At 56.2% G+C, this 16,246-nt stretch overlaps 1 protein-coding gene across 1 annotated transcript in view; it reads right to left on the bottom strand.

Annotated features, from left to right (window-relative positions):
* Positions 1–399: 399 nt before the first annotated feature.
* Positions 400–16,246, bottom strand: part of TEAD4 (TEA domain transcription factor 4) — a 32,850-nt gene continuing 17,003 nt past the window's right edge. Inside the window, exons 7-11 of the mRNA XM_031444300.2 lie at positions 14,717–14,856; positions 13,588–13,761; positions 1,751–1,891; positions 865–1,017; positions 400–666 (exon numbers count right to left, since the gene is read on the bottom strand). Of these exons, the coding sequence (XP_031300160.1) occupies positions 553–666; positions 865–1,017; positions 1,751–1,891; positions 13,588–13,761; positions 14,717–14,856 (722 nt within the window). The 3' untranslated portion in view covers positions 400–552. The remainder of the gene's footprint in view (positions 667–864; positions 1,018–1,750; positions 1,892–13,587; positions 13,762–14,716; positions 14,857–16,246) is intronic.

The raw sequence follows: 16,246 nt of genomic DNA, 5'->3' as shown, positions 1-16,246 counted from the left end.
TCCCAAGAACTCAGTCATCTCCACTCCTGAAACCCTCCCCGGCTGGGCTGGGCCTCCCAGTCTGTTGTCCTGGGGCAGCAGCAGGGGTGGCCCCCCAGGTAGGGAGGCAGACGTATCACACACAGGTGTCCGCGGTGCCCACCCAGGACACACGGGCCAAGAACCCACCACACCGATGGATCGGCTCCCTGTGTGGGGGCAGCGGAGGGCGGGGCTCAGCGCAGCACAGGGACCCGCCCATCTCGTGCTTCAGCATCTGGTGCCCTTCCTGGCCGAGTCCACAGGGGCCTTGGCTTCGGAACCCAGAGAGGCCCCCTGCGGCTGTTTTCAGACCACTTCCCAGACAGCCCCCCTTTCCCTCAATCCCTCCCGAGGCTCACACAGCCAGATCGGGCCCTCTGAAAATACACAGATCTTGGGTTTATTTGGGGTAGGCACTGCAGATTCAGACAGTTCGTTCCTGGGTGGAAGAGTCATGACCTCAACGCTCTTGGCACTTCGGGGCGGGGGGCCGCCCGTGCAGGTCCCCTCCCCACTCCCTGCTCCCCGGCCTTATTCCTTCACCAGGCGGTAGATGTGGTGCTGAGCCCCATGCTCACTGGCCGACACCTCAAAGACGTATGCCACGCACAGCAGGGTCTCCTGTGTGTCCCTGTTGGTGACCACCTGCGGGTGCAAAAGGAGGAGGGGTCAGGGCCTCAGAAGAGGGCATGCATTTGCTCTGTCCACCGCCCCACTCCCACCACTCACACACACCTCTGCACACACACACCTGCATGCACATACACCTCTGCACACACACACCTGCACACACATACACCTCTGCACACACACACCCCCATGCACACACCTGCACGCACACACCTGCAGGATGGTGAAGTTCTCCAGCACGCTGTTCATCATGTACTTCTCAGGAAGGTGCTTCAGCTTGTGGATGAAGTTGATCATGTACTCACAGAGCGGGGACCGGTGGATGCGGTACGAGTAGTGGCCATTCTCATAGCGAGCGTACTCGGTCTGCAGGACCCAGGGGACAGCGGGGCTTAGGAAATCCTTGACCACCTCCAGCCCAGGCCTGGAGGAAGCTCCACGACCCGTGTACTCTTAAGTGCGGTAGAAGGAAAGGCAGAAGCCGGGGGCCCTTGAGAACAGCGCGCCCGTCCCTGAGTGGCCAGCAGAAGCCAGGTATCGGAGGAATCGGAGGAAGGAGCTTCAAGATGTGGAGGTGGAGTGACAGGCGAGACGGGACAGTGATGACAGTCCCAGCTGCACCGGGGGGATCTTGCGGCCACAGAATTGCCATGTATGTGTATCTATACATCTGTGCACACGCGTGCACACAAGTGAGTTCGTGTGAATGGATGAAATCTAAGTTGTGTTGGTGGGCTGCCTCGGTGTCAACTTCTAGGCTGCTAATATTACACTTTAAGTGTGCAAGACACTGCCATTAGGGGAACTAGGGAAGGCATTACAATTGCATGTGGATCCACTGTGATCTCAAAGTAAAAATTTAATTCCCTGGCATGTTTGGAAGGCTCTCCAGTGATCCAGGGAGCAGCAGGGTGAGGATGATGGGGAGGGGCTGCCCGGCCTCTGCTTGTGTTGGGCACGAGGTGGGCTATCAATAAAGAGAGACGATGAGGGTAAGGCATCATTAATTCTGACAAACTTGGGGAAAGAGGAGAGGAGGGGTGAGGCCCAGCCTGCAAGGGTGCGGGGTCTGGCTGAGCAGCGGTCGGCGCGGCCCTACCTCCACCTTCTCCACCACCTGCTTGCCGAAGGAGCAGACCTTGGTGGAGCAGGTGATGATCATGTTCTCAGGACTCTCGTACTGGCTGGAGACGCCGTAGAAGGAGCTGCCCTCGTCCTCGATGTTGGTGTTGAGGTCTGCCTGGAGGGAGACACAGGGAGGCAAGAAGGGATGGTAATTCAGAGGGGCCCTGTTGGGGGCGGCGTCTGGGGCCACAGCCTGGCTTCCAAGGCCAGGACGCAACCGGGCGGGCTGAGGAGGGACGGGCACGGAGGATCTTGGGAAGCTTCCACGGCGGCCCCCACACAGGCCTGCTGCAAAGTCGGGATGTGTGGCCCGAACAGCGGCCGGGGCACACCGGGGCCTGCGTCAGCCCAGCCCTGCTGCACGCAGGTGCCAGCAACCCTGCAGGCATTGCCCCAGATCGGTCTTTAGGATGCCAAGACCCACCAGTGCCCTTTCAGAAACAGCTCGGGGGGCTGGCTCCCCGCCATCTCCACAGGACCTTGAGTCAGGCCACCTTGACCTTCTGTGTCCCTGTTCTTCCTCCAGACTAGTCTCCCCAACACGAGCCTCCTTCTGTTTAACTTGTCCTCCAACTGCTCTGAGAGTTCCTGGTAAAACACGAGTCTGGTTAACACCCTCCCACTGAGCCCACGAGGGCACCCACTCCCCAACTTGGCCTGGGTGGCCGGGTCCTCTGATCAGTGTCTCACCCCCGCCTTCTTGAAGGAGGGCCCAGGGCTGCATGTTGGGGTGACCTGATCCCTCCCCCCAACCTCCTCGGGAAAGGTGGGTAAGACAAGGTGTCACACCCATTCCCTGCGAGGCGGACAAGGCAGGATGGAGGCCTCAGTTTGACCCCCGAGGCTCCCTGACCGTAGGCCTTCCCCAGGGCCACTCAGTGGATAAGTCTCCAGCTGGGTCTTCAGGCTCCAACTCCACGCTTCTCCCACCCAGCCACCCAGCTAGGCGCAGAGGGGAGGGAGGGATGGAGACGCGGTGGGGGGGGTGCGGTCGGGGCCTTGGCGACACTGAGACAGGAATTGTTTTTCTGAAGCCCTCAACCACGGAGGGTCCCCATCCCCAGGGCCCCATGTCCAATCACCCCATTTGAGTCCTGGGTGCTCACAGAGCCGGTTCAGACTCAGAAGAAATGCACAGACAGGTTGCAAACAGCTTATTCTCAAGGCAAAGCCTCTCCTCCCACGCACACAACTCGTCCAAAATCACTGCCCCGCGGGGCCCAGGGTGCAGCCCCGCAGAGGAGGGGAGCTCCAGACCTTGATAAAGATTCTGACACCAAGGACGCTTCTGCACAAAGCTAAGGGGAGCTGCAGAAGCCCAGGAAGGTGCCAGCACGACCCAGAGCCGGGCCCCAGGCTGCCCTGTCACCGGCCATTAGGGGGTGTCAGAGACATTATTTTTCTCTCCTTTGGGGAAGGTTTTCCGGGCACAAGACCGGCCGGCGGGGGTCAGACGTCCCAGGCACAGCAGGAACACTGCAGCCACACACAACACTGAGAAGGACCTGTACTGACTCCTGTGGACTGACGACGGCACAAGGTTGAGTGGAAAAAAGGAAAAACAGGTTACAAAACAGGGTGAGCACGTGCTCCTTTCATGATGAAGGCAAAAACACAGGTTTCAGTGTGTTCGGCGCCGGCTTCCATGCAGGACAAAGAAATGACAGCCACATCCATGGCAGGGGGAAGCTCTGAAACAAACCACGGCCCCCCAGTCCGTGGTGGGGGTGGAGCAGGGGGAGGGCACCCGGGAGTCCCGCAGAGGCAGACCAGGCCTTTGGCGGAGTCAAAGCTGACGTCACGGGCCCGAGGCGAGAGGCCGGGGCCAGCACCCTGCTGTCTGTCTCCCAGCTTCTCCACCAAGTCGCACGCTCCTCCTAGGAGACCGGGTCTCAGACTTCCTCAAAAAAGGGCCTGGGGGACAGTTCATGTGCCGGAGCGATGCTGTAGCTTGAAGGGCAGGGGCCGAAACGTGGACCCTGCCTGGAAACGAGCCGGCAGGAAGCCCCGCTCCGGGAAGGGCAGGCCCCCGGACGTGGGGCTGACGCCAGCCAAGGGGCGAGGCCAGGACATAAAGTGACGCCTCCCAGACTTCAGCCACCGCTGGCCTCCCCCGGTGAATGCTGTTCACACACCACCCACCACGAGCCCCGCTGCGGCCCTGATGGTCTCTTTCACACCAGCTCATGCTTATTCTAAGCGATTATGTCCATGAAATCGGGGGTTCTACCTTTCCTCATAGACACGAAAATCATCCCCTAACTGGTAAAGAAGAAATACTGACTCACGGGCTGTGTGTGCTCAGACCGTGGGCCCCTCCCAGGCTCTCCCCAGCACACAGGGTGCCAGCTGCCCAGCGCCCCGTCCTGGCAGGGTCATCCTGGCAGGGTCGGGTCAGAGGGCCCTGGCCTTCCAGGTAGTAAGTGCCCTGGAGGCAGGAACCAAGCTCTCCCAGGGCCCGGGCTAGGCTGGGTGTGCCAACACCCCCCCACCTCTCGGTGGTTCCGAGTGAGGAGGGGTCCCAGGATCACAAGGAGGGGCTCCACCTCCGCGAGCCCTCCCAGCGCAGCCCCGCCCCACATCAAGTACCCTCCGGTCTCCTGCCATCGCCTCCCCCTTGCCTGGCCCTTCCAAGCACTCAATCACTCACCTATCCTGCGCCGGCCCAGCTCGGCCAGGGCAGGGGGCCCAACGAGACTGGGACCTTGTCCCTGCTCCCAGGGAACGTGTGACTTGTGGGAAAGCAAGTAGGATAGGGGAGCTGGCGGTTGAGAGAGGGGAGGAGATGGGGGCAGAGATAAAGCGACAGGCCCGAGTCTGCCCAGCACCCGCCCGCTGGCCCCACTGCTTGGACCCAGGGGACCCCCTGCCAGAGACAGCGGCCCAGCCCAGGGCGCCCCGGGGTCTCAGTGCCATCCTGCTAGTGAAGACCCCGCCCTTTCCCACAGCTCTAGGGCCACACTTCCTGCCACCTTGTACCCCCACCCCAAGCACCTCCCCAACCAGCTTCGCTTCTCTGCCTTCTCAGCCCGAGAGCAAAGCTGCCCCCCATGTCACCCTGAGAGATGCCCCACCCTCCCCACCCTCCGAGTGCCCCTTGCGCCCCTCCCTCCACCCTATTCATAGCTGCGGTGCAGCGGGCAGCTCGCAAGCTGTGCCTGGAACAGGTGCGGAGGGTCGGGTGACTGACAGATGAGCAGGGACAGCCGGGCGCGGGGCGGGGGAGTGGGGCTCAGATTCATTGTCATGTGCTGGTATGTGCCTAGGGGGGAAAATCAGGGCCTGGCCTGGGAGGACGGCCTGGGAGGACGGCCTGGGAGGACGGTCTAAGGTACTCTCCTCCCTGCACGGCCCTGCGCGGTTCTGCCCGGCACTTTCAATCTGCAGACCAGAGTTAATGAATGGCCATCGGTGTCTAAGAATCCTGTCGCCCCACTCCAAGGACAGGTGGCCTCTGCTGGTGCCCCATGTCCTGCGGGAGGAGAGGGGACGTCAGCCTCTTGGCCCCTGCATTTCACATCGGAGCCCAGCCTCACCACCCAACCCTCCCGCACCCGATGCCACTTCCAGCTAGAACTGATCCGTGCCGATGACTTCCCACTGCGACCCCACCGATAAGAATAGCAACTTGCAGGAGGAGGCGGGCCAGGGGGCCGAGTGGAGGTCATCACCGTCTTCCTCTCACTCCAAGTGGGCTCTGATCAACTGCCCCCGGCCTGCACACCCAGGGCCTGGGGGCCGGGCGAGAAAACGGCCAGGCAGGAAACGGGAGGCGTTGGAGCCTGTCCTCACCGGTGCGGCCCCCCTTCCTAACTGTGTGGCCAGACTCACATGGGCTGGGGGCCAGGGAGGGCGTGGCCAGGCCAAGACACAGGAGAGAGTTCAGGATGGCTGTGGAGCCGCCTGTGAGGACCCCACGGTCGACCAGAAGTCTCACGGTTGACAAGCAGGGGACAGTCGTCCCCCACATCACAGATCTGACCCTCCCCCTACTCAGGAGGAGAGAGACCAGATGACGGCCAAGGTGCCCTGGCCACCAACATGCCCCCATCTCCAATTTTACCTGCCCTCACTGTGCCAAGCCTCCAGCCTTCAGAGAGGCCCAGCCATGGGGGCTCAGGCGAGGACCAGGGACAAGCAAATGCATGGCCCCCTTCCCTGCGCGCTGAGCCCACACACCAGAGACACAGCCCCTTGCAGCCTGATTTTTCAGATGGGGAAACAGGGCCCAAAAAATACAAGACTCCCTCAGGACACAGCTCTCCCGTGAGCAGCAGCAGAGCCTGGACGCCCCAGCTGGGCCCTGTGCCACCTGCCTTGCCCCCCTCCCTTGGACGCAGGGAGGGCTCGCAGGTGGCCCACCCCCCTCCCTACGTGGTGGTTACTGCTGCAGGGTGCTGAGACCTGCTCTGAGTCTCCCACTGGGAACGTGACCTCCCGTTGGGTCCACACAGCATGGGCCGAGTGCACAGCACTTCCCGGCACCTCTGTCCCCTGCCTTCTCTTCTGCCACCACCGCCACCTCCAGCCTCCCCAGAGTCAGAAGGAAGGGGAGGACCAGGGCCGGGAGCCAGACTGGAGGAGGGCTCGCGGGCTCCTCCCTCCCTCCAGCCGGGGCACCTCTGCCCATTTCTGCAAGGGATGCTTAGGCTCTGGAAAACCCAAGAACCCCCAGTGCCTGGCTCGACTCTAAAGGCACAGCTAAGTCTGCTGTCCCCGTGCCACCGCTGGCCGCTGTTTCTCAGAGGCTGGGGGGCGTTATTTTCACGCAATTGGGAGCCTTCCCCACCAAGTGCTGGGGCGGGGGGCGGGAACACCAGGGCCCTGCGGGGGGCACCAGGCCCTTGGCAAGACAGCACGGTTGAGTGTGATGGTTCCAGGCACAGTGAGTGCCCGATGGCCTGCATCTGAATCCTGCTTCTGCCGCTATGAACTGGGCAGCCTGAGCATGTCACTTCCCAGAATGAGGCTGTCAGCTGGACCCCCATGCTAAGATAAGTGAGGTGATGAACAGCGCCCGGTGTGACCTTCCTCCATGTGTACATCACAGGAAGGACTGCAGGAGAGAGGCTTAGCCGGGCTGGGTGTCTCAGAGCCAGGCCCCAGCTTACTCCATGCCTCAGTTTCCCCATCTGTGAAATGGGAGCCTAGGCTGGTTCTTGCCAGGATAGTGGCCAGAAGAATACAGAATATTCTCACCAACAGAAAAAAGGCAGGAGCAACCAGAAAGGGCCCCTGATATGCCATCTGTCCCCACCGGGCAATGTCGTCAGTGCCTTCTGCCAACCAGGCCTCCCTGGTGAGGGCTCACCCCAAATTGAACCCTTGGGGGCAGCAAAGCCAAGCGCCTTCTTCCAAGTCAAAGCTGAGTGTGGACAGGCCTAGGGGGCAGGGAAGGAGCAGGGGAGAGAGGGCGGAGGCTCCCCGAAGGAAAGGCCAGCGGCCTCCCTGGACGCACAGCAGGAAATGGGAGTCACCCCTGCCGGCCAGACAGTAACAGCGCGAGCTGGCCACCCACAGCAAAGCCTCCTGGTGACCACTGCCACGTTCAGGGTGGGAAGGGAGCGGAGGCAGAGGAAAAAGGGAAGTGGGATGGTCTAAGCCCTTCCTGGAAACAGGGAGCCCAGCGTCCTGCCCCACACGCCACTCTCTAAAGCCAGCCTCTCCTGGACGGCGGGGTATAATCAGGGATAGAGCATGTGCCCAGCATGCACGAGGTCCTGGGTTCCACCCTCGGTGCCTCCATCACAATAAATAAAATAAAATAGCCAGCATCTCCGGCTGAGGCCCTAAAGAGGCTGGAATCTCTCACTTGGTCTCCTACTTGCTCCTGATGTATCCAGCCAAGCACAACTCCGGCCATGTCATGCCCTGCTGACAAACCTTCAGTGACTCCTCATTACCTAACAGAAGGGAAATGGGTAGGAAAGGCGCCCCCATCACCCTCTGCGGTACCCTCAGCAGACATTACCAGTCAATCCAGGAGTGGTTCCCTCAAGATCCTTCTCAACCCAGCTGCAGACAACGACCACCAATGCATTAGAGGCGACAGTCCTGGACCTCTGGGTAAAGCGGGAGGCTGACCACATGACTGCCTGTCCCTCCCTCCAGAGAGCTGAGTTGCATGAGAGCAAAAAGCTTTTTTGACGTGATCTACCACACAGACGAAGGAAACAGGGATGAGACCAAGCTGACAAAGGAGCTCAACAAGTTCAAGAGGACTGACGGCTGATCTGAGCTAGAGCGGCTTCTGCAGGGAAAGGAAGCAACAGGAATTACAGCCTCGAAGTGCCTTCTGGGTGAGGGGTCAGCGGACGTCCTCGGGGCGAGAGAGGCCAGGAGGGGGGGGGCAGGGAGCCACCGGATGTGACACAGGGAACGGGCTGGAAGGCTGGACACTGGGCGGTCAGGCCTCCAGGCCTCCCTCTCCATCCATCAGTCTCCTCTGGAGAAACTGAACCAACTCAGGAAAGAGAGAAGTCCAGTAAATATGCTGACGCTTACTGGTTTCCTCAATAAAACAGCTGGCTCACCAACCCCGATCACCTAAGTGAAGCCCACCAGGCGACAAGTCCTGCCTCGGACACAGAGCCCCCAGTCTCTGAAATGAGGACAAACAGCCTGAACAACAGAAGAACGGATCCACGGGACTTCATCACAGTGAAAACTCTGTGCTTCAAAGGACACCCTCAAGAATGTGAAGACTCACAGACATGGAAAACAAACTGTGGTTACCAAAGGGGAAAGGGCAGTGGGGTAAATGACGAGTTTGGGGTCAACAGATACACACTACTGTATATAAAGCAGATAAACAACGAGGACCTGCTGTACAGCACAGGGAGCTACATTCAATACCTTGTTAATAAAACATAATGGAAAAGAATACATATTTATATACATGGAACTGAATCACTTTGCTGTGCACCTGAAACACTGTAAATCAATTACACTTCAATAAAAAAGTAAAAATTAAAAAAAATTAAGATACACACACACATACACACAAGAACGTGAAAAGACAGAATGGGGACCATAGCTGCAAGTCATATACCAGATAAGGGACTTCTCTCTACAATATATGAAGAACTCCTACCTCAATAATAAAAAGACAAATGACCCAATTTGAAACTGAGCAAAGGGGCTAAACAGACATTTCTCCGAAGAAGATGTAGATGTACGTATGGCCATTAAGCACAAGGAAATCAAAACCATGATGAATACCACTTTGTACCCACGGGGGCGGCTACAGTCACAGAAAACATCAACTGTTGGCGAGGATGTGGGGAAACTGGGACCCGCATACACTGCTGGTGGGAATGCAAAATGGTGCAGCCACTTTGGAAGAGCGTCTGGCAGTTCCTCAAAAAGGTAGCAGTATTATTTGCAATAGCCCAAACATGGAAACAATCCAAATGACCGTCACTGATGGAAGAATGGATAAACAAAATGTTGTCTATCCCTATAATGGAATATTACTCAGTAATAAAAAGGACTGAAGTCTTGATACATGTTACAGTATGGCTGAACCTTGAAAACAGTACGTTACATCAAAGAAGCCTGTCACAAAAGACCGCATATTGTATGATTCCATTTATGTGAAATGTCCAGAAAAGGCAAAGCTATAAAGATAGAAAGCAGATTAGTGATTGCCTAAGGCTGGGGGGCAGGGGTGACAGTTAAAGGGTGTGGGGTTTATTTTGGGGGTGAGGAAAATGTTCTAAAGTTAACTGGCTGCACATCTCTGTGAATACACTAAAAACACTGAATTAGGTAGGTTATATGGTAAATGAATTACATGGAAATAAAACTGTTAAAAAAAAAAAAAGTAAGGACCAAAAAACATGGCCGAGAATTATAGACATTTGAGAAAACCTTCCAACTTGAAAGACAGAGACCAAAACAGAAAAAAAAAAAAAAAGAAGAGTAAAAGGAAACAAAGACAAGAAAGAAAAATACCATATGATACCACTTACATGTGGAATCTAAAAAAAAAGATCAATTTATTTACAAACCAGAAACAAACTCACAGTGTGGGTATCAAACTTATGGTTGCAGGGTAGGAGGAAAGGGGTGGGAAGGGATAAAATGGGAATTCGAGATCTGCAGATACTAACTAATATATATATAATAGATAAACAACAAGTTCATACTGTACAGCACAGGGAACTATATTCAATATCTGGCAGTAACTTACGGTGAAAAAGAATATGAAAACGAATACATGTATGTCCATGTATGACTGAAGCACTGTGCTGTGCGCCAGAAATTGACACAACACTGTAAACCGACTTGACTTCAGTACAATATACACACACACAGAAAAAGGAAGCAAAGACAGACGCTCTCTCTTGCCTTCTGAGACGGCCCACACTCTGACTATGGAGTGTGTGTCTTCTTGTTCTTTAAACACCCAACCCCACACCTCTTGGCCTTTCTCTTACCTTCTTTCTAAATAAATCTACTTTGAAGGGGAAAAAAAAAAAGGAGGCAAGGAAGCAGGAGAAAACTTAAAAAAATAATCCCCACTTCACATCCCCAGAAAGATGAGAGAAAAACTAGCCGTGGAGCAAGCCAGGAGCAAGAAGGCGCTCCTAAAAGTTAAAACTTTCATGGTCACAATTAAATTTCCTATAGAAGGCAGGGCAGAGAATGCCAAGGAGTGAACATTCCATTCATCTATGCCACCACTAACTACACGGCGCACCAAGACTTTACAAACCACTAAGGAAAAACTGCCATCCATTAAACTGTGCCACATCCATGACTGAAAGTCATTCATCTTCTCTAGTAACAGAACCCTGATTTTATTCAGCGTGGCAATTTACTCAACTAAAAGACTACATTTCCCTGCGTCCTTTGCAGCTACCTGCAACCAGACAACTAGTTAAGAGCTGTGTGGGATTTCTGGGACGTCTCCTTGAAGGCAGCTAAGTTCGCATCCCCTTCCTGATGCCTGGAAAATGGATATGAAGGCTGGAACCCCAGCAGCCATGACCTTGAGGGCAGAAGCCACGCACTGAAGATGGAGCTGCTGGACCAGCCCTGGACAGTCCACCTCCAGACTTATTGTACAGAAAAGGAAGACAGGGTATTTATTTATGCCAATGTCCTTGGGGTTTTATCAATATTTACTCAGGTTCATTCTTGTATTGTTTGTTTTCTGAGGGGGAGGTAATTAGGTTTCTTTACTGATTTCCGCCTGGAGGAGGTACTGGGGATTGAACCTGGGACCTCTTGCGTGCTGAGCACGCGCTCTACCACTTGAGCTATACCCTTGCCCTCAGATTCATTTTTAACTAGAAGACAACATCAAGAAAATCTCCAAGAAAATGAATTGGAAAATAAAAATAAGTGGTAAAAAATCAGAGAGGGTAAGTCTGGGACATCCAACATCAGACTGACAGGGGTTCCTGGAAAAGAACACAAAGGAAACAGAGGAAAAGAAATAATATAAGTAAATTTACCAAACTGAGAGACTCTCATCTCATGATTAAAAATACCTACCAAGTGCCTGGCTCAAAAATAGGAAGACAAACAGCACAGATCCCAAAGGGCATCAACGCGAAATTTAAGAATATAAGGAAGAGAGAGGGAATGCGAAGCTCCCGGAGGTGCGTAACAAAGACCAGAGCATGAGGTTCTACCAGACAAGGCACTGGAGGAACAGAGGAATGATTCCTGAAAACCCCTTCCAGGGAAAATCATTTATGATCTAGATTCTGTACCCAAACTGTTCAATCACGTCCTGAAAATAAATGACATTGCAAACAGGCAAAGATTCAGAACATTTACGTACCATGCACATCTTCTCAGGAAGGTACTACAGGGTGTGCTCCAACAAAATGAGGTGGGGGACACCAAAAAAGAGAGAAATATGAGATCCCGAAAACTGTGGATTCAATATAGGGGAGCAGTGAAAGGAGGTCTCAGGACAACTGTCGAGCAGGCCTGGAGGATAACCAGCTCAAACTGGAGCCGAACAGAGGCATCCTGGGGGAGGGAGGGAGACGGGATAAATTATCTGACGGGTTTGAGCATGTGGGGAAAAACAATTCAAAAAAATTTACATGGTGGTGATGATGGGACAGTTTGTAAAATTTTCATAGCAGGTTTATTTAGAAATGAGCCATTTAGTTTTAGGGGGAAAAAAAGTAGTGCAAGAAATAAGCTGTAATCATTAGACACTTTTTGGCTCTCTGGTGGTCAATCCACGCGGTCAAAAAACGTACACTCTTTCTTGCTTTGACTAAATTACATAATGTATTGGATAAATTGGGATGATGAGGGGAGAAGTGATGTAACAGCCAACATTTTTCGACCGTAAATACACAATGTCGTGGTCGTGATATCAAAGTCAGCGCTGTAAGCGTGCTATTTGGAACTGAGGTGATAAAGCCCAGAATAAACAGTGACACTTCCTGGGATCGAGACTGGGGTTGGGAGGAGAGGGACGAGAATCTAACACTTCTCATCATAAGCCTCTTAGTATTAATAACCCTAAACAAGCATTGATTTAAAATAAGATAAAGTAGAAGAGACTGTTACCTACTTTTCACCCCGGCACAGATTAAAATCCAGACCTTTGTAGGATCAGGACCTTCCAGAATCTGACTCGCCTCTCACCACTCTTCCCTCTCACACACGTTTACCCACGACCAGCCCCTCCGGAGGCGCCTCCTTAAGCCCCCCACAGGCTGTGACAGCCCTTCCCAGTTTCGCCTAGTAGACTGTGCACATCCCCAAAGGCGCGGGGACAACCTCCACCTGCTCGCGGAGCCAGCTGTCTTGCAGGGTGCGAGCGCTGAGCCTCTCCCAGAGGCCAGCCCTGGGTCTCCGTCCCAGGCTCCTCTGCAGACGGCCAGCCCCACGGGCTTGCTTGTGGATGAGAGCCAGACTGAGCGCCCAGCCAGGGCCTGGAGGCCACCTGGAATCCCAGGTGAACTTTGGAGTGAATATGCCTCCTTCCAGGGTAAGCCACAGCTCTCAGATTATCCAAGTGGTCTGGGACCAAACAAAGGGCGAGCCTCTCTGAGCTGCCTCCTGGGTGCGGTCAGTGTGGCGACCACACAGGGAGAGGAATGTGGGTGGGGCCACCCAGGCCCAGCTTCAGGGCTCTGGAACCACTCAGAAGGCTCCAGTCCCCCGCCAGAAGGGGTTCCCGCACTTCCTCCCGCCGGTGTACCTGCACTTGTCTCTTCCCTGCATCCCTTCTGTGGGCTCCAGGCGGGCAGGGAAGGTACGCCCCTGGAACAGGCACTAAGCCTCCTGGTCTCAAGGAGGTTTTGAAAGGAGGGGGCTCTACCCACACACCCCTGCAGGGGTGAGGTGGGGAGGGCGGCGGAGGCCATGCTGTTTGAGAAGCGGGGTGTCTTCCTGGGGCTGACCTAACCTAACCCGACAGCCTACTTCTCCAAGCCCTGTGCAGCCCTAGCGGTGGCTGCCCTGGAAGCCCTTGGTCCAGCCCCCAGTCTCCCTCAAGCGCAGTCTGTGCAGGGCCCCGTGGGGCCTGAGCAGTTCCAGGCTGAGCCCAACTCTGGCTGGAAGCCTTGGCATTCAAAGCCTCGGGTGACTGGGGGGCTACCCCCCACCCTCCGGGGTCTCCTGCAGGTCCTCTCCCAGGACCACAGCCCCCTGGAGGCTGCTTCTCTGGCCAGCTGGGCATGGCTGCGATCGCCCCCATCAGGAGAGGTCTGACCTCGGCCACCTGATGGCCACTCCATGATTGTCCTGCCCACCCCACGCCCACTCCTCTTTTCTCCCTGCGGCCAACGACGCGCTGGGTGGAAAGGACGAGGCCACCCAAGGACTCACCCAGAATTTGACAAGGAAGAAGGCGTTGGAGGGGCCCCGCTCAAAGAGCTCCTTGAGGCCACCCTTCTTCTCGGGGAACTTGTCGTAGATCTGGCGGATGTCCACGGCTTCGAGGTAGGGGTCGCTGTAGCTGGGGCTTGACTGGCCAATGTGCACGAACAGATGCTTGTTGTACTGTGGACAGAACAGCTGGTCTGAGCAGCTCCGGGGGCAGCAGGGCAGACAGACCAGACCAGGGCCCAGAGCCCAGCCGAGGGCGCAGAGCAGGGGACGCCACTGTGGGGGTCTCGGATCCCCCCCAGTAAAATGCAGCCAGTAGAAGGGTTGACGGTAAAGCAGAGTCAACAGGCGAAAGGCACCTGGCGCGGTAGCGGCCCCACGGGTGTTCGGTACAACGGGGTTGCTGTTTATGTTGTTCTGAGTTTGGACTCTGCCACTAAACATCCTTTGGGGCCCGTTATCTTGTCTGTGGTGGAGGACCACTGGCCCACGGGAGGTGCTCCCCCTTGGAGGCTGGGGCTGGGGACCCTGTGTGCCTTGCAGCACCTCACTGACACCAGAGAAAATCCATTTCTTTGCGGCTCACACTGGGCTCTGGGGGAAGAGTTTGATTAATGGGTTCCTCACCTAAAACAAAAGTTTGAATGTGTCAAAGTGAAATGGTCAGTGGAGTCCTCCTGGCTCTGGCATCCTGTCCACCTGGCCAAGTGCTACTCTGACCTCTGCAGAGGTGACGCCAGTCAGCCGGGCAGCGGACACTGAAGGGGACGGGGCGGGGCAGCCTGCGGATGGGGCTGGACTGATGCTTCAGACAGGTGACGGGGCTGGGAGGAGGGAGGGTGTGGAGTGAGCAGGGAAGGGACAGGGCCCTACAGCCTGGGCCTGGATGGGGCAGGCACCGTGGAGGGCTCTGGGGAGGGAGCACTAAAGGAGAAAGGGAGAGAGGGAAGGAGGCTGAGAAAGAAGAGAGAGGCAGGAGAGGACGCAGGGACAGGGGGAGGATGGAAAGGAACCGAGAACTCAGCCCCAAGAGGAGCGGGGCCAAGGGGCAGGGCGAGGAGGCCTGAGCCTTGGAACAGGAGCTGGAGGCCTGGGGCGGGAGAGCAGCCAGACAGAAGCCAGGACCTACCGTATCGGGGTCCTGCTGCCGCTCTAGGAAAGCAGAGAACTCCAACATCCAGAGCTTGGAGCTGGCCACGCTGCGGCCCTGCCATGGGGGTGCCGGGGGCGCGGAGGGTGATGGGGCGGGTCCTGTGGGAGACTCAAACCCTGCATGTAGAAGACAGCCCATGGGAACCCATCCACATGGCCTCCCCGCCGCACCCCCCGCCAGGCCCCCAGGACCCGTGCCGGCTGGGGGCCTGCTGTCTGCCCTAATGGGGCTTCCCAGTGTGGGAATGGGGGGAAGCACTGGCTAGAAGTGCAGGGCAGCCCCTGTGGGGAGCTCAGGGCCCTGCACAGAACTGCACTTGAGGGAGAGTCGGGGCTGGACCAAGGGCTCCCAGGGCAGCCACCACTAGGTTCTGGCCGTGGAGGAGCTTCTGGTCCAGCCAGGGAGATGACTGAACAGATCAGTACAGTGACACGAGCCCATCACTGTCTCTCCTGGCCCAGAATAGACACTCGATGCAGGTTTGCGAACATGGGACGTAATGAACGTGATGAAAATTGACAAGGCAGGCACTCAGCTCGGCGGGCAAGTGCCTAGTCCACCGTGGAGGGGTCAGGAGAGGTCTCCCCAAGGTGACACTTAAATAAGTTGTGATGAAGGAGCAGGAGGCAGCAGGTGCAGTCGGGGAATGTGCCCTCAGGCAGAGGGCACAGCAGAGGCGAAGGGATGGGGCCGTGAGGCGCTCAGTGAGCTCAGAGGCTCAGTCAGGCAGACCTGACGGGAAGGGCAGGTTTGTGCCTGAGCTCAGGAGAGTGACCGGAGTTTAAGGGGAGCAGTGGACCGGTCAGATGTGCATTTCTGAGGAATCCTATTCAGCATGGAGGAAGGACTGGGCAGGGGTGAGGCAGACTGGAAGCGAAGTCTTTGTGTGTTTTTTCCCAGAGTGGAAAAATGAAGAAGGCAGGGGAGCAAAGAGGAGGGGACGCAGGAGGGAGCAGAACCCCAGCACTGGGTGACGACGGGACGAGAGGGCGGTGAGGAGAACCCCAGGCGACACCAGCTTTTCCAGGCTGGGAGTCTGGGGAAGGGGAGCCCCGTGCGCGAGGCAGGTGAGTCAGGAGCCCAGGAGGAGACAGAAGAAACGGTCAGAAGGGTGGGTGGAGGACCATGCTGGACACACCAGCTGGTACCTGACATATGAGCTGAATCACTCATTCATTTGTTCAAGCTCAACTTCCTGAGAGACTGCTGTACGCACCCCGCATGTGGTCTAACACACAGAAGACTCCCACCAGTCACAGATGCTGCCCCAGGGACACAGAGAGGGAAGGTCAAGCTTGGACTGTATCCTGAAGGCACCTGCGAGCCACTGAAGGATTCTAAGCCAGAAGCAGCAAGATGAGATTGATGCCTTAACAAGGTGACGGGGCGAGTTACAGGGGGAAAGAGGGGAGATGAGACGGCAGAGGGGAGCCGGTTAAGAGGCCGCCGCAGATGGGGGAGGGTGTAGCTCAGTGGTAGAGTGTGTGCTTAGCATGCACAAAGTCC

The sequence above is a fragment of the Camelus dromedarius genome, chromosome 25 (genome assembly GCF_036321535.1).
Source record: "Camelus dromedarius isolate mCamDro1 chromosome 25, mCamDro1.pat, whole genome shotgun sequence".
NCBI classification, from domain to species: domain Eukaryota; kingdom Metazoa; phylum Chordata; class Mammalia; order Artiodactyla; family Camelidae; genus Camelus; species Camelus dromedarius.
This window is presented reverse-complemented; position numbering and strand designations above follow the sequence as displayed.